This window comes from Pleurodeles waltl, chromosome 3_1 (genome assembly GCF_031143425.1).
Source record: "Pleurodeles waltl isolate 20211129_DDA chromosome 3_1, aPleWal1.hap1.20221129, whole genome shotgun sequence".
In the NCBI taxonomy this organism is placed as follows: domain Eukaryota; kingdom Metazoa; phylum Chordata; class Amphibia; order Caudata; family Salamandridae; genus Pleurodeles; species Pleurodeles waltl.
In genome coordinates this window covers 1896464616-1896487077 of record NC_090440.1, presented here as the reverse complement: position 1 = coordinate 1896487077, position 22462 = coordinate 1896464616, and the positions used below count along the sequence as shown (strand labels likewise).

At 44.5% G+C, this 22462-nt stretch overlaps 1 protein-coding gene across 4 annotated transcripts in view; it reads left to right on the top strand.

Moving 5' to 3' along the window:
* The window catches only part of NBEAL1 (neurobeachin like 1), a 672403-nt gene that overhangs the window by 537762 nt on the left and 112179 nt on the right, over positions 1-22462 (top strand). For all 4 annotated transcript variants that reach the window (XM_069226032.1, XM_069226034.1, XM_069226033.1 and 1 more), the window contains exons 42-43: positions 5847-5977; positions 10229-10338. In XM_069226032.1, coding sequence (XP_069082133.1) covers positions 5847-5977; positions 10229-10338 — 241 coding nt within the window. The remainder of the gene's footprint in view (positions 1-5846; positions 5978-10228; positions 10339-22462) is intronic.

The following is a 22462-nucleotide window of genomic DNA, read 5'->3' as shown; positions in this document are numbered from 1 at the left end:
ATGATGAAGAGGGCTTCAACTTTGCCCCGTCCATTGAAGCTTCTGACGAAAAGATGGAACGTCTGAATTTGAGACTTGCCTCAGCAGTTTAGTCTATGCCAGGGGGCCGTCTCAGTGTCTCCCTGAGTTTCCTGGCGCCAGAGCAACCCCTGCCTAACTCAAAGGTGAGTGAATTTTATGACACCATGCACCTCATATTTTGGTGGCCCGTCCCCGCTTGCACATCTTGGAGCCCCACAGGTTCAGGAGGGGACCCTCTTGGTCTTCCGCCAGCGAGTTCATCCCTGGTGCCAGTTAGGTTTCTTGGATTCATGGGAAGATCCAGAGCGGTGCTGGTCGACCCATCTCTACCTTTCTCTGGCGCCAGCTCCATTGCCGGTGGCACAATATCCATAGTCGTCCCTGACTCGGACACAAAGCCCAATGGGTGTCGTCTGACACCGACTGGAGGGATTCCACCAAGGCCGGAGCCAATGCCCTATTCCTATGAGCTAGGATTTGGGGATGATTGCTAGCGCCCACTGGACTGTGATGAATATCAGTCCCTGGATGTCACCAAAGACTCCTGGTGTGAGGATCTGCAGATGCCAGTGACCTGGCTACCTCCCCAGAAACAGGCTTGGTCTCTTCAACCGTGGCTACATAGTAGGGAGCCTCATTTGCTATGGTGATGAGTGCCCGAGGTCCCTGACCTTCAGTTGCTCTCTGTGTCTGTCATGGTGAACGTCTTGATTGAGGTGCTTCAGCCATTAGTTAACCCATCTGAACCACTCCTCCCATTTAACGAAGCCCGCACAGACGTCCTACTCGGGCCTGGTCCAAGCCCTGCAGAGGGGCTCCTATGAATAGGTCAATTACCTGCCACCATCGTCCCAACCCAAGGAACCCTAGTTTCCTCAACCATCACCCCTCTGCCGAGATCTTGGTAATCCAAGCCTCCACTTCCTGAGTAACTCTTAGCATGTCCCCTTCCACTTCCCTGGGCAGGGAATCCAAGAGGCTGGATACCTCGGGAAAGAAGATGTTTTCTTCTGCCAGCCTGTCATTGTGCTTGGTGAATAACACATGCCTTTTGGGCTAGTAGTCCTACTCGCTCTGAAACTCTGTTTCAGATGGGAGAGACGCAGATACGTTTGCGATTTTCTGTGGACTGGATACAACCGACTCACTGGTCAGAGCAGTTTCATTGTCGGTGGCGCAGCTCCTGGTTGAGAACCACTGGGTTTTCAGGGGATGTCTGAGCCTCGTTCACAGATATGCCCTTCAATGTCTCCCGTCTCTTCGGAGTCAAGTTAGACTTATCGCAAGAGTTCTGCAAGGACAGCAGTGCTATGACCACGTCCTTTAGGTGTTCTATAGCCCTTCGTCAACTGCAGTCCGTATAATGCTCCTTTCATGGCCACAAAAGTGGCTTCTAGCCAAATCTCTACCCATCTGCCTACCACAGCCCGCAGACTTTCCAGCCCTTATGTGGTCGAGGGTACAGTACCCACAGACTTCGTGGGCTCAGGTAGCCAGCGGACAGGCAAGTCCACCACCCACTGGGCAGCTGCCGTCTCCATGCCTTTTTAGTTGCCCTCCAACTAGCATGGGAAACCAATGGGAGACAGGATACACCATCACCTGCGCCACTGGAGGTTGATACCATCTGACCGCTGGGTTATCCAGATTGTCCAAAGGGGCTACTTCTACCTTTTTGTGACTACTCCTCCACCCACTATCGACAGGCTAACGGACGACCACATCTCGTCCTAGCCAAGTGAGCCATAGGGAGGGTGCTGGCATCACAAGTAGGTTGTGGTTGTTGTTTCCACTACTTTCTGCTGCTGGAGGGCCTATCCTAGACCTGCTCCCTGTATTTCTTCCTGACAAAGGATAATTCAAATGTTCACACTTGCACAAATCCTGTCTGCCCTGGACCTGGGAGACTGGACTTGCAGGGCACATATTTCCACATTCCCTGCCTGCCTTCCCACAGACGATATCTCTGGTTCACCGTAGGCCACGAGCACTTTCAGTTTTTCATGCTCCCCTTTGGCCTCACCAGCGCCTCTCAGGTGTTCACCAAGGTGATGGCGGTGGTTGCAGCTCATCTGTAGAGCTCAAGGGTGTCAGTTTTCCCTCATCGACGAGCTTTTGAAGGCATCCTTGCCCCAGGCAGTAGTCTCCTACCGCCAGACTACAGTGTGCCTCCTGCAGTCACTGGGGTTCACGATCAGTGGGTCGAAGTCACACCTGATCCCTTCTCAGATGCTCCCTTTCATCAGAGCTCTTCTAGACTTTCAGGCTTATTCTCCCGAACAGTGAGTCCAGGATATTCAGGCTTTGATATCCGTGTTTCAGCCTCTATTCCATATGTCAGTGAGACTGACTTTGAGGCTGATGGGACTCATTGTCTCCTGCTTGTGACACATGCCCATTGGCATATGAAGGCTCTAAAGCGGGACCTGAAGTTCCAGTAGCCGCAGCATCGGGGGAATCTCTCTGACATGGTCCACATCTTGGAGGTAACTGCAAAAGATCTGCAGTAGTTGCTTTCAGATCGTGATTGGGTTGGCGACAGACTCCTCTCCCTTCTCCAAACAGATCTGACACTAGTGACAGATGCATCATTCCTGGAGGCGCCTTCTGGGAGAGGTGGAGATCAAAGTACTCTGGTCTCCAGAGGAATCCAGACTCCACATCAACCTGTTGGAGCTCTGTGTGGCGTTGAAAGCCTTTCTACCTTCAGTCATGGAAAGGCTAGTGCAGGTGTTCATGGGCAACACCACCGCCATGTGATACTGCAACAAACGGAGCAGGGTGGGGTTGTGGACCCTATGTCAAGAGGCCCTGCCTCTATGGAGATGGCTGGAATGCAGGGCATTTCAGTGGTATTCCAACACCTTGTAGGCTCTCTAAACAAAAGAGCAGATTAATTCAGCTGAAGATGCCTATCAGATCACGAGTGGTGTCTCCAGCTGAAGGAGGTGCAAGGTCTCTTTCAGCAGTGGGGAGAGCCTTGGTTAGATCTGTTCACCACTACAGAGAACGTGCAATATCATCAGTCCGGTTTTCATCTCAGTGGAGCTCCGACCTCCTGTAAGCCTTTGCCTCAATAACAGTCCTTCCCTGAGTCTCATGAAGATCAGAAACGACTTGGCCAAAATCACCCTTGTGACTCCGGACTGGCCTCGGAGAGTCTGGTATCCCATGCTGTTGAGCATATCCATCAGTCCTCTGATGAGACAGCCCCTTTGGGAGGATCTCCTACCAAAGCAACAGTAGAGGGTTCTCCACCCGAACCTGTCAACACTCCGCCTTCATGTGTGGAGATTGAGCAGTGACAGTTGACAGCTTTGACCGTCCACTGAAGTCTGTAATGTCAATTCTCAGCTTGGCATTCCTCCAACAAGAGGGTCTACGCTGGCCGTTGGAGCAATTTTGTGGCATGGTGTACAGACAAACGGGATGACCCTTTCTTGAACCTTTATCTGCACATCCTTACCCTGGCCCAGCAGGGCTCTACTTTGGGCACATTGAAGGGTTATTTATCTGCTGTCTCAGCCTTTCTGCTGCTGCTAGATCAGCCCTTCCTGTTCAAGTCCCTTATTGTAAATAGGTTGCTTAAAGGTCTCCAACGCATGTTTCTTTCAGCTCCCTTTGTTATGCCTCAATGCAACCTCAATTTGGTTCTTACTTTTCTCATGTGCGCTCCCGTTGAGCCACTTCATAACTGCCCTCATAGGCTCCTCACCATCAAGATGGCCTTTCTGGCGGCAATTACATGTGCCCAGAGGGTGGGTGAACTGCAGGTACTGAAATCCCAGCCTTCGTACAACTCTTTTTACCTAGCTAAACTGGTCCTGTGGACTGAAGCATCTTTCTTGCCAAAGGTAGTCACCCTGTTCCACGTGGGCTAGTCCATCACCTGTCTTACCTTTTATGCTCTGCCTCATCTACCTTGACCATACATAACTGTTCTGGGTGGACGATTAACTCTTCATGGGGTATGTGAGAGCTAAGAAAGGAAAGGCCGTGCAGAAACTCACCATCTCCAGATGAATTGTTCTCTACATTAAAATCTGCTGCGCATTGTCCAAGAAGCAACTCCTTGAGGACTTGCATGTTCATCCCACCAGAGCAAATGCTACGATCACTGCATTAGCACACAGAGTTCTGGTCCTCGACATCTGGCAGGCTGCAAAGTGGCCTTCCCTGCATACATTCACCAAGCTCTACTGCCTTGTAAAGATGGGCAGTTTGCCTGTTTAGTCCTACAGGGCTTTCTCATCCATATCTGGTCTGCAGACCCTCCTCCGGGGAAGTATTGCTTGTGTATCTGTTCTACGGAAAGAAATCTGCAGCTAGAAGTCTTTATCAGAGGGAAAAGTTACTTACCTTCAGTACCACCTTATCTGGTAGAGACTTTTCTCTAGCTGCAGATTCCTTACCGACCCACCCATCCTCTCCACTCTGTGAACTGATTTTTAGGTACAGGTCTATTCCCTTTTCAGGGGCCTAGTTCCACACATTACTGGTCAGTGTTCTTCGTGGCTCCACTCTCCTGTTGTGGAAAATCTCAAAAAGAAACTGACATCAGCACACTGTGGGGAGGCCTGTATAGGGACCTCACACATCACCCTGACAACCCCTTCAGTGCCACCTACCGACACGCAAGGGTACTGCTCATGAAACATTTCCGGATCCAATCTGACAGTTAAGGATAATTCAGAGGTAAGGTATCTGTGGCTAGATAAAGTCTCTGCCAGACAGGGCAATACCAAAGGTAATTATCGTGTTCTTTAAATCTCCAATAGAACAACTGATATTTGATGTGAACATATTCAGAGAGTTGATGGTGTTGTAGGGTGCTCCTTACATAAGAGCTCCTTGCTCTTCCACCTGAAACTTGAGAACTACCATGCATCGATATATATAAATAAATTCCAGAGCTTCAATGTACAACTAACCAGTCTCGACATCCAATGCAGTTCCACCATATCTCTGGGTGGTAATCCAAGCACTATTTCCTCCCTGGGACCCACCAGCAGGGTTAGCCTTCTCAGCACCTGGTTAATGTCTATACCTACTCTTCACTTTCCCCTCCACCCGTGCTATTGCTTTCTTTTGTTTGTGCAACATGGGGATCAAACCTTTGTGGTCCAGTCCCCAAGATAGACCTGCCCACATCAACTGAATCCCGGACTTCACAGCCTGCCTCTCCAATACCATAGTATTGCACAATAGCCCTCAAGCCTCTAGACTCACAAGCTTGGTATCAGAGAGAAGAAGCTTTAATTAGGGATACCAGAGGAACACCAACAGAACACAGCTGCCCTATTCCCCTGCTTCCCAACTGACAGTCTCCTCATTCTCTCTCCAACTTGGCTTGATGGCAGTACTCTTACACCATTTCCTGTGATTGGTAAAATCTTCCTAGGAAAGCGATCATCAGAAATACAGAGGGGCTGGAAAAAACAAGTTATTTACGGTAGTAAACCATCTTTTTTAAATCCATGGATTTTTATAATCCATGGCTTCAAACCGAATCCCCCACTGGAATAAAAAGTGTCAGCACTGAAGCTGTTATGGGCAGAGGTGTAGAACGGATACCAAAGCACTACTAGTGGGCAGCCATTTTGGCCCAGGCAATTCCCTCGTTGAAACTTTGTTTTTGCCCTCCCTTTCACAGAAAGCATCACCTGGTGCAATTTGTAGAGAGCTGGAAAAACACTCAGGCAGATCACTTTGTGCTTTTAAAGTGACCAGACAAGTTTTCATTCTCTTGCTTGGTAGGAAAAGTTGCATAAAAAAGACCTAACAAAATCACTAACTTCTTCTATTGTGACCTTGTTATTATACAGATTTGACTGTGCAGATCGCCAGTTTCACTCTATTCCAGCCACTTGGCAAGCTCTTATGGATAATCCGAATGATGTTAAGGAGCTTATTCCAGAATTCTTCTACTTTCCAGAGTTTTTGGAGAACCAAAATGGTAAGTACAGAATATGATATTGCATAAATTACAATACTATGACCCTACTCCTATATTGTTTTACACTCAATAGGTTTTTTAGATATTTTCAGCAAATATCTTATTTGCAGCTACCATGTAGTCACTAGTCTGGTAGTCACTAGTCTGATTAACATTCAGTGACCAAAAACCAATGTTAAACTTGGCTGCTACTTTCCGGCTAATATTGTGCCCAGTGTTGTGTCTTTCCCAGAATGTTTTGATTGGGTCTTGGAGCCCTTGTCTACTGCACATATAAACGAGAAAAGTGTTTTCAGTGGAATATTTCTAGGTGGTTTCTTAACCTTATAAACAGTTACAGACATCAAACTGGAACCAGTTAATTTTCACTACTGCAAATAATGCGAGGGCAGATTCCATCCACAGACTAGGATAAATGTTGTCAGTAGAAACAAAACAATCATGGTACAAGTCCACCTGATTTTGCCTTGTCACAGAGGCCATGAAAAAGACTGAGCTAAAGTAGAACACATAAGAAAGGTAATCTAATAATTACACCCCGTCCTGAGAAGATGGGAGGGGGAAATATAATGAGTAACCTGGCAAAAAATAGAGTATCCATCATACAAACATGTTACTGGTAGGTAAGTGTTTTTTTTTCTTTTAATAGCTACCTCATCTGAAAGTTCATATTCTGGGAAACAATCCCATAGCACTAAGTTTATACACGAGGAGAGTCTGAATAATATTATTAGGAACTGCTCAAGTATCATGGAGCCAAAACAGGACTCATCCTTGAGTCCTCCTCTAAGCATTGCAGATTGTTGAACATATGTAGTAGAGCCTACATAGCTTCTTGACAAAAATCAAGAATTGACAAACTTGACAGCAAGATAAAATGCCCATTTGATCTTCGAGCTTTCAAGGGTGAGCCACAAATCCTGGGATGAAATTCTGTATACATGCCATAACAGATGAGAAATATGGGTACTTAAGGGTGCCACATCCGTAGCGCCAGCGAAGGAGTGAATCTGCGCTCTGTGCCTACCAGATATAGAAGATAAGAACAGAGCCTGGAGCTCTGGCCTTAGATAAGAAAGGCTATGGAAGTGCTAAGTGGGAGCAGCAGTAGAGGGCTGTGGAAGTACCACAAGAGTAGAGAATCTAAAAGCAGTGTGGTGGTAAGAATCCCGTAGGAGACGTGGGATCACATGGCAAAGAAGGAGAACCTGAAACATGCCCAAGGCGTAAATTAAAGAGGAGGCTTCAGGTTAATCGGCAGCTGTGCTGAAGTGTCTGCTAAGGGAGCTGTGAGGCAGGGGAGAAAATAATGCTAGAAGAAAGAACGGAGAAAGAGAGGCACTGAGTTTACAGGTGCCAAGATTGACAGGCTGCAGGGGAAGTGCTGTAGGGCAGGCTATAGCTTCAGCAGATGTGGCTCCCCTTCCGCAGCTAGTAGGCGACTCAGCCTTTCCTCTCTGCTCACAAATAGAATTGAGGCTCCAGATATTATCAAACAGATGCATTTGGTCTTGGATTTATATATCTGCCTTTTATGTATGGGTAGTTTATATAGGGCCTGATTCTAACTTTGGAGGACGGTGTTAAACCGTCCCAAAAGTGGCGGATATACCACCTACCGTATTACGAGTCCATTATATCCTATGGAACTCGTAATATGGTAGGTGGTATATCCGCCACTTTTGGGACGGTTTAACACCGTCCTCCAAAGTTAGAATCAGGCCCATAGTCCTGTCAGCCATGCCCGATTAGTTGGTGTCTTTTGAGAACGTCAGTAACGCAGTATGCAGATCTTTGCAACCATGAGAGCTGTTAACATCCACCTTTGTCAATGTACGGTGATGCCTTCAATGTCAGAGGAGTCATGCAGTACAAGGAGTTTAGCTGAGTCCAGAAAGTGGACTGAACTAGTAAAATGCAGTGTGCTCTATATTTCACACCAGTACAGGACCAGAATGCTGACTTTTACACACTATCTGTTATAGGTCACATCCCTACCCGACACACATCCATCAAGTATTGTGAAGTACTAGTGCCAGTTGTTGAGGATCTTGAAGTAAGAGTACTTCAGCTGGGCTTCTCGCGAGGTGCAGTCGTAGTTACACATAAGTTCTAACCAATTTTCATTGGAATAGGTTGCCGCTAATGTCTTTTGCCAATACTCCTTAAACATCAGCTGTGTAGCTTTGGAGTGGAAGTTGTCAATGATAACCTGGTACTAGCTGGAAGTTCCCCACTTTTATATATAGCCCAGAAATGGGGATTCAGAGAAGAGAAAAGAGTCCTTGCCCAGTTTGCCCCAAGGACAATGTAGTAGTTGCCTGTATTTCTAGAGTTGTGAGTGTGGCAATTTAAAATCGCTTCTAAGTGCCTCAAAGGACGAAATGGTATCGCCAGTAAGGATGGGGCACCAGTGCCGTCCTCAAGACAATGAATGTCTTTTGTTGAACAGATACATGTCATGTACGAGGCTGGTTTCTGTGCCCTGCCTCAGGACAGGACAGGATGGGTGTGGGCAAGATGGCTTTGTCTGTAGCTTCGATCTCTCAGTTTATCGGCATGGCTCCTGAATTCAATGATTTCGGCCATTTGAACATCTCCAAGGCTTGCAAGGACATCCTGGCCAAAGCCCGAGCTGATAGCACAAACAAAACGTATCGGCTAAAGTGGAAGCAGTTCTGTCTTTGGTGCGACTCTACCTATATGCACCCTATATCCTCCGCCTCGGAGGAAATCTTACCCTACTTGCTACATTTAGCACGCTCGGGCCTCGCTTATGCGTCCATAAAAGTTAATTTTGCAGCCATCTCTCGATACAGGAGAATATCTAGTACACCATCGCTTTGGTCCCAAAGACTTATAAAACAATTTTTGCAAGGCCTCTTGGGCTCTTTCCCTCCAGTGAAAGCCCCTCCTCCGGCATGGCAGCTTAACATAGTCTTAGGACAACTGATGAAGAGCCCTTTTGAACCCATACAAATGCGAGCATTTACAATCCATTGTAGCGTTATGTGGGCAAGCACTTCAATTGAATCTGATTTTGTGGTTGGAAGAGGGGGTGGTCATATATCTAAGAATAATTCACAACAAGACCTCCAAACCAAAATGGCCATTGTGAAGATTCATTTCCAGAAGCAATGATAGCATACATCAGATTTGGTCTAAGGACAATCAACTAATTCTGCCTTGCATGAAATAAAAAGTGTGAACTTAAACACCATAGAATCAAATAAGCATCAGAATCATATGAATGAAGAGCATACTGGCCATAGTTGCACTGTACTATGTGCCTTAGCATGTATTTTTTAAATTACTGTAGGGAAGGTACAACATTATAGCTAAAGTACATAGGGAAATAATTACCAGTTGTTTCCCTGTGTGTAATTTGACTATCTGTTTTATTTATAAGTTTTATTTATTTATATATTTAAATATGTCTTATAATATGGTATCAGAATGAATGTGTTATTGACTAGCAGCTCTAAATGAACTTACCTTGATTGGTGCAGCACATGATGAAATGTCCAGATAGCAATGTACATACCAACCGTCAAGAAGGAAACATAACTAAAGATCATGAGTGCTACATTAAAACCACATAAGATTACTCCATTGCTGTTTTGAATTACCTAGATTGGGTGGAAGATGAAGATGTAGACCAGGAAATTAGATGAAGGAGGCATATACTGGTTTGTGACCCAAATCCCAAATATTAGAGGGTCAAGGTCTTGATGAATTCTTCCTAAATTTGTTGTTTGGGAGCTTGCACTGTAAGCTGACAAGAGAAAGAAGAAGCAACTACGAGGCTGACTCTATCATGACTACAGTGGCAGTTGTGTGAGACCTGATGTTAGGAGAAAAGATGTAGCTGTTGGACTGAAGTTTCCAAAGGATGGTTCAAGCCACATGGTTAATATCAGGGAGTTTCACGTTGTTACTGTTTGCCCTAAGAGACTGACTGCTACGCTTAGAATGTGAGTACAGAGACCTGACATAGAGTGCATTTCATATTAGTGTTGGACATAAACAGAGCTAATAAAAATGAAGGTGCTCATTCACCTGTTAGGTGTAGAGTTCATTGCAAACTATTATTTTATAAAGCTATGCTAAGTGTTTTTCCCCAAATTATTGCATTTTTCTGCATATCTCTTCATGGAGAGTGTGATGAAAAAGTGTGTTAGCCTTCAGTACTAGTGAACTCTTTTACATGACACTCCACATTAAATCATTTTTGTTTGCTGTGTCTCATAGAATTTGACCTCGGACGTCTACAGCTTTCTAAAGAGAAGGTAAATGATGTACAGCTTCCAAAATGGGCTCGGTCACCAGAGGATTTCATCTATAAGCACAGAAAAGCTCTGGTAAGCTCTGATAACATTTATTCTTTTATTTAACAAACAAGAGAGTTCAATTGCATTGCTTCTTACCATGACAACTGAGCAGTACACTATATCAAAAAGAGCAGACTTAATCCCCTGTAGAACCTAGTTATTTAATGTAAACAGATATGTATGCACTCTGGGTAGCATACTGAACAAAACAGGAAGGTGATGGTTGGAATGCTTGCAAAAGCCATACCCCTTGTATTCTCTCTCTTCTCATTCCAGTCCATCGTTTTTCACTCACTTTGTCAGTTCAGACATAGAGTAGCCAGCCGTATGTATATCAGCCCTGGCATCCTCCTATAGAAACAGCCCAGTCTAACTACGGACCAGGTCCTCTCTGAACAGAAACACAAGCATCCCCGTAACTGTTTCAGCTTTTTTTTTTTTTTTCTTTTTTTTTTATTCTCATCAGTTAGATTGAATTTGAGTTATGTGGCACAGTGAGAATGAGACACACATCCAGGCTCACCTGTCATACTTTGTCAATTGCAATAAATGAAGTAGAAAGATGATGGGTTGAATGTTTGCAACGTCTCAGCCATTAGTAATTGTTCAACCTGCTTTCAGGTCCATCTTTTTTTTGTTCTCTCTCCCAGTTTAGACAGAGACCAGATGAATGCAAATCAGCCTTGGCCTTGCTCAATAGAAACAGTTCCCCCTAAATGGCTAGGCAAGGTTTCCTCTGAATAGTATGTATGCCTCACAAGTGAATTATACCTTACGTCCTGTGGCATAATGATCATGGAATCCATTTATGGACATGACCATCGCACTGAAGAAAGCACAAATGGTGATGGGTGGAATGCTCTAAGAAATCCCAGCCACTGGCAACTGTATGGGATCAAAATCCAGTCCAGAGTTTTTCACCCACTCTACCACTTAAGACCGAGACCAACCTCATTCAAATTAGCCCTGGTCCCGCTCCAATAAGAATAATTCAGCCTGAACTTCCAAGCCAGGTCCCCTTCCAAGAGGAACACACGCTACTCCTGATTGGGTTCAGCCTTCTTATGTCTCACCAGTAATTTAGAACTTGAGACCTCTGGTACAGTGAGGACTTGATGACTAGGCTTACCCATAGCACTTACGGAGTTGCAGTGAAGAAAACAGTAAGGTAATGGATAAAATGCTTGCAAAAATCTCAGCCACTGGCATGTGCTGACGGCTTCACTCCAGACCATCACCTTTCACCCACAATGCCTTTCAGACAGAGGCCTACTGCATGTAAGTCATTTTTGCTCCTCCTACATTTCATATATACACAACATAAGGCCTTAAAAGGGTATCTTTTTTGTAGTTTTAGGTGAATTGTTACACATTAATGCTTGCACAGTCAGATGCAGCCAGCATTTTGCTGTTGAAGCAAGTGTAAGCGTGTTAAAGTGAAAGATTTACATGGTGATGTAGAAATGCTTAATGGTTGAACCATATGTTCTTAGATGTCACACGATGTGTCCTATCATGCCACCTGTGTTAGTTTTGGCTTATTACTGCTTGCTTTCCTTCAAACTCTTTGCTTCGGTTCTGGCATGGATCAGATGACTCGTTAGAATGTCACCAAAAACCCACAGTGAACCAAGACATAGGCCCTCATAATGAACATGTCGGTCTGGACCGCCATGCCGACAGTGACGGTAATTGCCGCCAAAGGCATGGTGGTCCAGACCGCCATATTACGAACGTGGCTGAACTGCCACGGTTGAAATGCTGCCACCGCCAGGCTTCCGCCACCAGGCGGCGTTTTGAATTACAGGCAGTGAAATGCACGACGGGTGCTACTGCACACTGCCGCTGGTGGGGGGTTCTTCGCGCTGGCGGTCTTCTGTCAACCGTCAGAACAGATCTCAGCGGGGAAACCCACAGAGATCGTAATGACCACCATAGACTTTAGATGTTTTGCTGTTGTCATATTCAGAGTTGTTTACTAGAGATCATTCCATAGATTATGCACCAGGAGGAAGCACACAGCACTGAAGATTGAAAATGACCCTCAAGCCGTTGTGGATCTGCATCTACAAGAGCCAAGCTAGGTCAGATAGATTTCAACAACATGTGGTTGAAATTCCAACCCCTTAGAGACCTGTTTGAGAATAAAATGCTGGGAAGTGGTCATGGAGACTCTCTAAATGTTGCTCAAATTGTAATATAAGATTCCATTCATCTGCCTGTCATAAGGTCTATAATTTATGTTTGATAAGTAACCATGAGAAAATGTTTTCAGTGTAAGAAATTTGTTTGTGAAAAGTGCTCCATTTGGCACTTAATGGCCCAAAACTGGGCACATCACACCTTGGTCAAACAAAGGGACTCTAGTGTGTCCCATCAGGTTGCATTTAAGAAATATTATGAGAAAATTGGTGATAACTGGATAATGCTAAAATATGGAACTATCCGTCTATATCAATGTGGACAAAGAAGAATGTAGTCAGTTCCATTTCCATAAAGAGGGTTCCAATTTTTAATTTAACAAAACTTTATTCTCTACAGCACCTACAGAATTGTGCCCCTCGCAAGACAAACACTTGAGAGGATTGGCCTCAAAAGGAGTCTCAGCTCTCTGACAAGGTTTGCCTTTCAAATGAGAACCGGGCCCATAAAGAAGATTGACTCTGAAATGATGATTGACTACAAGAAGACACTCGGCTTCAAAACAAGTTTAATCTCTGAAAAGAGGCACAGAAAACCATATGTTTGGTGTCCGACTCCAAAATTTCAAAACCTACTTTCCCATAAAATCTGAAAGAATTTTGGCACTGACAATCATTAGAAAGAGAAGCAAGTTCCAGTTAACACACAGAAAAGGTTAGAAGAGGGAATGTGCATTGATGAAAGATCTGCATCAACCCTGAAACAGCGTATATTGTTACCATATATGTGGTAAGGTAGCCAAATAGACAAATGGGCTAGCAGAAAAAGTTCAGAAACTGACTTTTGTAGAGGCCGTATCTGATGATCTGAACCTAAATGAGGACAAGCCAGAAAAAAATGGTAGTGCCTTTGTCTACCAGCAGTCATTCATCAACCCTCTCCTGAAGTTCATTCCCACACTGTTTCAAAGTAAAATGTTTATAACAAGAACAGGAATTTAGAGAATAGGACAATGCCTGATAATCCCAAATGAATCTCATTGCACAGATTCTATTGGATCCGTAGCTTGTTAAAGCCTTGCTTCCAGGTTAGATACTGGTAAACCATTCAGTGACACAACAGATGTCCTTCCATGATGAGGTAACAGTGTAGGTGGAAGACAGCTGTTTTGTAAATCAGAAATGTTTGAATTTCTGATTAAGAGCAGGATAGTTACATCAAGAATGGAAAATAACGATAAGGCTGCTCCATGTGACCTGATCTATATTGAGGACCATGTCCCACCTGATTTAATGGTGATGTTCACAGCTTTCAAGATAACTTACATTAGGGATCTCCTCATAAGCAAGCAAGAAAATTGATGCAGCAGGGAAGGACAGGCCATATTCTGGGCAAAGGCAATCCAACCAGCCTTTTAGCCATATCAAACATATCAATAGTTGGATCAGCGACAGCAATTGAGGTAGCCGCAACAATATATTGGAGATATTTTTTAATGCAACACTGGATTTAGAGCAGCAAGAAAGTTTGGTTTCTACTTCTAAACAGTGCCATTGTCCAGCTTGCCACGAAACACTGGTCCAGAAAGACTGATATTCTTTCACATAGATGGATGAGAGTCACATAGGATGGACCAATACTTACTGCAGGAGTAAAAGTACTGCATCAAAATCGATCTTTTACCTTTAAAATAGCCATCAACAAATAATTATTGCTGTTGGGACGGTAAGTCTTCTGCATGTCTCTGGAGAGCATGCTTCCCCTACCTTATGGTGATTTACAAGCAAGTCACTTTAAAGTTACTATATGGTTTCTAGATCCCTACCTCAATGAACATGACAAGCGTGTGTCCACTGAGGATCTCCCTGTTTACATGGACTGAGACCCCACAGTTTAGCTCTGAGGTTGAGAGGGGCATGCATAGTGCACCCCTATTTCACAGAGAGTGGCTACTGCCCTCTCTACCAAGGCGGTGGTAGACTGACTGTGGTGGCAGCAATAAATCGATAGTCAGGGACACCTGTACCCTTGTACCCTTGGTGGGGATGGCGTACTAGCCACCCTCCTGTCAAGTCTGTGCAGTTTTCTTTGCCTGTGGTCCTGTTGCCTTTGCCTACCTGGGATGTGTGTTTGAGAGCCAGTAGGTTCCCTAGGGGAGAATGGTGTGGTGAGCCATTGTGTTTCATGTGAGCTGAGCTGTTCTGCTTGACATTCCAGCTCCCCCGTTCCTCTCCCTATTTCTTGGAGAAGGTTTGTGGGCTGGAGGCTGTTTGGCTGCCCTAGCTCTGCTAGGAGGAATGATGGTTAGTGCCTCCTGAACTGGAGTTAATTAAAATTCCTCTCTGGAGAATAGCTCGGGCTGATCCCAAGAGCCTATTCTGAAGCCCAGTAATTCATCCTGTATATGTCTTATTCCCGCAGTGAGCATGACACAGATAGGCCTCATGATTGGAAGGGCCACAGGATTCAAAAGTAGCAGACCCTCTGATTGGATCAGCCTATTAATCAGAAGTGATAAGTCTGCCCTGAGTTGTCAGTGGTTGTTCAAGACTGGTCTTCGGTTCTAACAAGCATCTACAGAAGCCAGCTGTGGGCCCGTAGTGTAAAGGCAAGGAAGCTTGCTCACCACGTCCGAACTTGAGAGTTTTTTCTGTGATGGATGGATTCTGCTGTGAAGGAATTTTCGAGCTGTGAAAGAGCAAATGGATCAATCAGCAACCTGAATGCAGATTCCGAGGACCAGCTGTTTGTGGGGCTTGTTGAGCGGAGCAGCATCGGCTGCTCAAGGTAAGGAAGCTTGCAGCACATCAACAGAGGGAGACGGGGACGCTTGATTCCACCAATCCTTTGAAGGTGAGATAACTTTGCCTAGACCCCTCCGCTGTGCTGTTGGACCTGGGATGAAATACAGTTACAATCTGTAGCTGGGGAAGAGTGTCCTGTGGTACAGGCCCCCTTTCTCTTTCTGATACATGGGGGTACCACGGTGTACTGGCACTCTGGCCAGTTAATACTCTTCTACAGCTTGCCAGTGGCTACTGATCTAGTGGGATTCCAGTAAACTGTGCCAAGACATCAGGCACCTGTGATCTGATCCCTGACACCACCAGAGCGGTGTCCTTGCTAAAGACAGGAGGGCACTTCTGTTCTTAGATTAATGGGTTTTGGGACTGATCTGGAACGTTTGACTTCACATCATATTCTGAGACTACACTATTATCACACAAGTATTAGTATGCTCTAGCGAATGAGAGCAACCTTGTGTAGCATGGTCTGTAATATGCAATGCTAATGGTGTGTCTACATGCTATACATGCTTGTTTATTGCTTATTGTCGAGGTGCCATAATACAGTTTGGGGGTCAGAACTCTGACCCAGAGGGTTGTAGATATGTCCGGTTTTCACTGTTTATCCTAGTATTATGTTTAGTATATTTCTCTTATGTGTATTAAAGTACTTTTCTTTTTTTAAAGAAAAGCACTGACTGGGCTTTGATCTTATTAGCTGGTAGTACAGTGTATCCTGTATTCTGGATGTCTAAACCCACCTCACCTCCGTGAGTAAGCCTTGGACTGCTCTGCCTCGCTAACCTGAGAGAGTCAAGTGCTGGAGAGGAATACTTGGTTTTTCAGTTTTGGGTCCACCGGTACTGAGGCCCCAGGACACCAGTGGGACACTCCAGTTGATGCGATTGGAACGGGTAGCCCCTGAGTGTCTTGGTGCCCAGGAAACCGGGTCTAACAATCGCTTTAGAAGAGGTTGCTACCATAATAGCCTAAGGTACAATTGGAGAATGGCGCAAGGAAGGAGTTGGGTATGTACATTTACTATCTCTACACAGGAAGGGTGCTTTGCATTAATTCAGAATGCTTCCTTACAAATTCCCCCTTTACTGGAATATTTAGAAACTTTGCATTAAAAGTGATGGGGGCCTTGGAGGACCGGAATAAAGCACAGAATTTAATGATGGAACAAGACACATTTAATCCTAGGCAGACTATTTACAGTCAGCCGCCAAGCCGACCAATGGATAACTCTATTAGGGTAATCTGCAAACATGCTTCAAATGACAAATCAGAGTACATGGAAATTCAGAGACGGCTGTCCACACATCACTGTATTGGAGTTGCCAATGAGAAAACTGGCACTAAAAAGCATTTCAGAATATGCTTTGCACCAAAAGTGGTCCTGCTACACAACGACAACATAACAACCATATATTGCATTCAGAAACAGGGGGTTACTCATTTACTCATTTGCTAAACTTACCACAATTAATCGGGCTTTGGGTTCAGCGTAATCAGCTACATCTTCTGGCAGAACATCTGGTGGTAGTAGAGAATGATTTTACTAATATATTTTGAGCAAAATCCGTAGGAATGAATGGGGAATTGCTATGAAAGGTTTATTCAAGATGTAGAACACTTCACTCATATAGATCTGTTTGCAAGAAACAAAAACAAAGGCTACTACATTAAGCCTTCATGTGTCCAAGCCACAGTCATTAGGGAAAGCTGTGGAGATAGAGTGGTGAGTAATATTTGGTCACCCCTTTACTCCTCTACTGATTCTCTCATTTGCAAGATGCCTCAATGATCTTTGTCAGAAACTTTCATTCCTCCACATGGCATGTGAGCCATAGTGCTCAATCATTATGGAAATATTGATACATCCATTCAGCAAGCTGCCACATCAAGTCACCTTTATTTAGTCAACTGGCATGGAAATTTCTACAACCCAAATTACAAGCGCCTAATCTAAGTGCCACATGAAATGGTTATGTCCAAATTCCTGAGTATATAATCAGGCCTGAGGGAGCCACATGTCTTAATACAAAAGCATTTTAGCAGTGTTGGTTTCCGGCCAGGGCGCCGAACAATCCTTGGTGCCTTCCTTGATATTGGGATCCTCTTCCTGGCGTGATGCTCCCTTGGTGGACCCAGTGGTCAGCAAAACGGAGACTTGGACAGTTGCGGTTGATGCCTGCTGGTGCAGGGAAGTGACTCCACTCCAAAGAAGATGCTGAATGGGGGGCAAGGTGCTGGCAGTTCTCCAAGGCTCTGGACAGATGCACAGGTGCAGGACAAGTCGGGTATTTGGAATTGTCAGGACAGGAGCAGGAAGACAGGGTTTTTTCACAAAGTCCTAGGCTTGTCTACAGTTCTTGTGTCTTCAGCTCTTCTTTGTCCTTCTTTCCTTCGTAGTCAAGCAAATCTGAAATCCTGGTGTCAGGGGGCCTCCCAAATACTCAATTTAGGGGTATTCAGTTGAGTGTAGGGTGTATATATATAGATATATATATGACCCCTTCCGGTGGAGAGTGTGCATCATCCTGTCCCAGAATTCCTAATTCCACCAAAAACAAGATGGTGGAACCCTTCCTTCATGGAGCACATAATGGAACCCATCTCAGGGGTGTGTCTAACCTGGTAGTGCAACATGCCTACTTGCATAGCTAATTTCCCACCTGTCCTAATGCCAAATGGGCTTCAGGGCAGGGGGTACCATCCCCCAGGTCTGAGGGAAGCCTGGATCACATATTAAAGGCAGCAGGGACTTTGAAGTCCCTGGCCTTTGTATGCAGATTTACTAGCCATCCTGCTGGAGGAGGTGATAGCTCCTTCCTCCAGAGCAGGCATTGTTTCTGACCTCTGAGAATGCAGGCTGTCACCTCCAGGGGGTCAGAAACTCGTCTGTGGTGGCAGGCTGGTCGATACCAGTCATCCAGCATACAAGAGGACTAGTAGTATTTCAGGGGGCACCTCTAAGGTGCATGTCAGAATAAATCCAATACTGGCATCAGTATGGATTCAGTATGATGATTTATTTGATACCAAACACCATAGGATTCAGTGAAGCCATTATTTAGCTGGATAACTCGTAATGACCAGTGCCCAGTTCACTTGTGATATCTAGTACTAAACCTAGACATCACAGGGGCATAGCTGCTCATGCAGAGATGTTCTAACATAAAATATAACACACCCTGCCTTAGAGATTCAAGGCCTGCTGTGAAGGTGACTGACATATAAGATATGTAGTGACTTTGGTATGGCACACAATGAGTGTGCCATGTTGTGTTTTCACTCATGGTTTGCACCATGACACGCTGCCTCCAGTGGCAGCCTGCATATAATGTGTACGGGGAGTTATAATACATGCTACAGCCCTTACAGACCCTCTTTAGTACCTAGACGCTAAGCACCAACGGTACAATTTACTAGGGATTTAGAGGGGTGCTAAAGTGCTTGCCAGTTGGGTTACAATTGGGTATTTCATTTTTAAGGGAAAGAACACTGGCACTGGAACCTGGTTAGCAGGCTTCAGGACACTGCCAGAGTCGAAAACCAGCATTTAGAAGTTCATTTGCGGGCAAAACGTGGGGGAGCACCTTGCAAAAAGCCTGACTTCCTACAACACTACTCTGTGATTATTAATCGAGATCCTCTTAAAGCATTGGTACAAGATATTTCTAAATATCTCTTCACTTTACAAGGATGCCTACATCGCTATTCAAGTTTCCTTGGCAACATTTGTCTCCTATCTGCAAAATGGAGCATCTGCATCCATTTTTGTAGCATACAACTCATAAAGGCTTTCATTGAGGGATTAAATAGAAGTATACACTGAGAGGGCTTTCAACTACATTGTGGGAATTAAATGTGTATTTAGTTTTTTATTGGAGTCACCTTTTGAACCACTGCATGTATGCAATTTGCAAGAGCTGATACAGAAAGTAATGTTCTTAGTTGTAATGACATGGTTACACAGAGTTGGTGAGTTGTAGGTTTTGTAATTGGAAGAGATGTATTTGCAGGTTCACAAAACTCATACACAAATCTTCTTGAAACTGGTTACCAACTTTTTCACAAATCCACAACATGTATCTATAAGCTCTCAGCCCATACTTGATGTTAGGAGAGCGTTCATGTTTAACATTGATTTACAAAAGCCATCAGAAAGACCAAGCATTTCAGACAGACTACGTCTCACTTATGGCACAGGGACTGGCACAGGCACTAGTACTTCAAAGAACTGTCGCTTCATGAGGCTAGGTTATCAGTCTGTGTCTCAGGAAAGGGTGTATACTTGCTCTGCAGTTTACAGGTGTCTCCCAAGCCTGGCTTCAAAATGCTGAGAGCACAGTGGTCTTCATCAATACTAGTGGCGTTGCTCACTATGACAGCCAACTGGACTGACACTGGCACTAGCATTTTTTCTAATTGATACATCTGACTACACCTTCCTAGACTATCTAAGGGGCCAAACTGGATCCCGAGAGTTTTAGATGCAATGACTCCTGTGCAGCTCTGGGTGGCACGATATGGCACCACTTCAACCTGCGCCTGGGAAGTGATGGAGTGGAGCCACAAATAGGTGCTATCACTGCGTGGTGATGTCACGTTCTCATTTTACTTCTTTTCCAAGCCCTCAGATCCAGATTAACCTAAATAATAATTGATGATGAGAGTATGCTAATATCTAACATAGTACCTTTTTATGAGTACCCACCCAAAAGAATGTTACCTAATCTAGGTGACCTGTTCTTCTGATTAATACTTCTAACATCTGGTTCCTTACCTTTAGAATACATACCTGTGCAGTTCCCCTTAAAAGGTGAAGGGTATGAGGAGAAAATTGAAACCAAAATCAAAACAAAATCCTGAAGTGGTCACAATGGCCCTCTCTGCAGATCTGGCTTTCAAGGCAGAATTGCTTAGTGAACATTTGCACTAACACCCACATGGCAGCTTTGTAGATGGAGTGGACCCTCAAGCCTTTAGTGAATTCTTTCCTGGCCATTGTGAAGCATATCTTTAAGCAGAGGATGAGGAACCTCTTTTCCACTGTTTTACTTTTTCTGGTCCTAGCAAAACCCACGAAGTACTGCCCGTCCATGCTGTAGTCTCTCATGCGACCAATGTAAAAGCTCAAATCTCTTTTAGAGTCAAGCTGAAGAAGCCTTTTCTCTTTTGACAGGTGTGGCGTACTGAAAAAGATCAGTAGAGTGATTGATTGTCTTACATGAAAGGTGAATACTAACTTTGGCAAGCGAGTCATCCGCACCAAATTATCTGGAAAGAAAGTGGTAGAGTGACGTTACACTGACCGTGTCTGCAGTTCACTTCTGCAGTGTGCAGCAGTGATCGCAGCAAGAAAGACTATTTTGATTGCTGGAAGCTGGAATGAGCAACTGTGCCTAGGTTCAAAAGAAGGGCACATAAGAAACATGAGGACTAAATTGATCCCAAGGAGGTAGCTAGACCGAAGGACAAATGCTTAGACCCAAGATCTCTGGGTACCACACTCTTCTGGCCTAGACGTTGCTGTTGTGATGACTTGGGCTCTGTCTTGACCTACCTCAGAACTTGATCCAGGAGAGAGAATGGTGGGAATTCATACAGAAAATCTGTTTCCCATGGCAGTCACAAAGCGTCTCCCATTCCAAGAGGAAACTCCAGTGCTCAGTAGCCCGACCCTCTCCCATGGTACAAGGGAGCATTGGGCAGTCCCCTCTGTTGTCCCATAGCTTCTGCTTTTCCATGATGCATTCACCACCATATATCCTTCCACCCCTGGTCAAATTTTCACCTGATCAAAGCAGATGGTAAGTGGAAGCGGATTTATCCCCAGATTTGTAACCTGTAATTCAGGGTCCCCATGTCATTCCCCATTCCGGGGACAAATACTTGTGATAGCTGGAGTTGCGTGTGGGGCTTCTAGCCACACAGTATAGTCGTGTAAATCTGGCCACCTCGTAACCGGGACCATTGTGCAGCATGCTTCTTCATGGGGTTCTATCGGGCATTGGGAAAACATCTTGAGCACCCATGCAGAGCATACGTCCATCATGCAGCTATCATAGGTCTGAAGGACCAAATTCATGTACTAAAAATGTGGGACAATGTACCAATAGTGCTTTATTGTTATCTCAGTATAACATGATTAAAGACTGTAAGAGAACTTAACTCGACTCTTCATCCTCGATCAGTCATAATGTTTCTGTGCTTACTTGATTCCGAAAAAGGTCACGCACTTTCACTAGGACAGGTGTGTAATATGGTGTCAGTGGATGCATGTGGATATTAGATCTTAAAAGTCAAATACACTAAAAAGAGCATTTGACCATTAAGAGAAACTCTTAAACAATATTAATGCAAAACCATAACACTCACTCAAAAAAAGATCAATAATGTCATTGTTGTGTAGATTACCATAGCCTGGGAATTTCAGTTTTCCTTTTAGGTATGGGTAGCGACCCCTTCTGATGGCGTTCTTACATGTATTTATTAAGGATCTCTTCCACATTGTTTAGTAAATGTTGTAGTATACAAGTGTGTATGTATATATGTACTTCAATAATTAAACCACATTTAACCCTTTTGCTGCTAAGCCTTTTCTGGGCTATTTCGGGTATTTCGCCCATAGACCACCATACCTCTTTGTCCACGTAAGGTATCCACGCCATACTCACGTCCTTTTTTTCCCAACATCCTGGCGATTCTGAAGATACCCAGGGTTTGTGGATTCCCCTGGATGGGACCGAGAAATTAGCCTATATACAGCTAAATTGTTTTTGGTGGAAAAATGGGAAAAAGTGCTGCAGACAAAACATCTGTTTTTTTGCTGCAAATGGCATCAACAAAGGGTTTGCAGTACTAAAACCGCCATCTTCCCAACTTTCAGGAACAGGCAGACTTGAATTTTGTGCAGATTTTCAACACCTTTCACTTACTCTGTAATCCAGTTTTGGTACATAACTCTGGCATTGGGTTTCCCATTCCTGTGTGAATCTTTTTCACTGGTGAAACACAGGAGTTTGAGCAAATTTTCAGATTTCAAGATGGCGGAAAAAATAAGTCAAGCCCGTCGCCATTTCATGAAGAATTCATATGTGAGTAGTATAATACATATGTTTTCTGCTCACAAGTTTAACAGCCAAGATATATAATGGAATTAACGTTTTCATGCCCACCTGATACCTTTTCAAGCTTTAATATCTCAAAAGCTA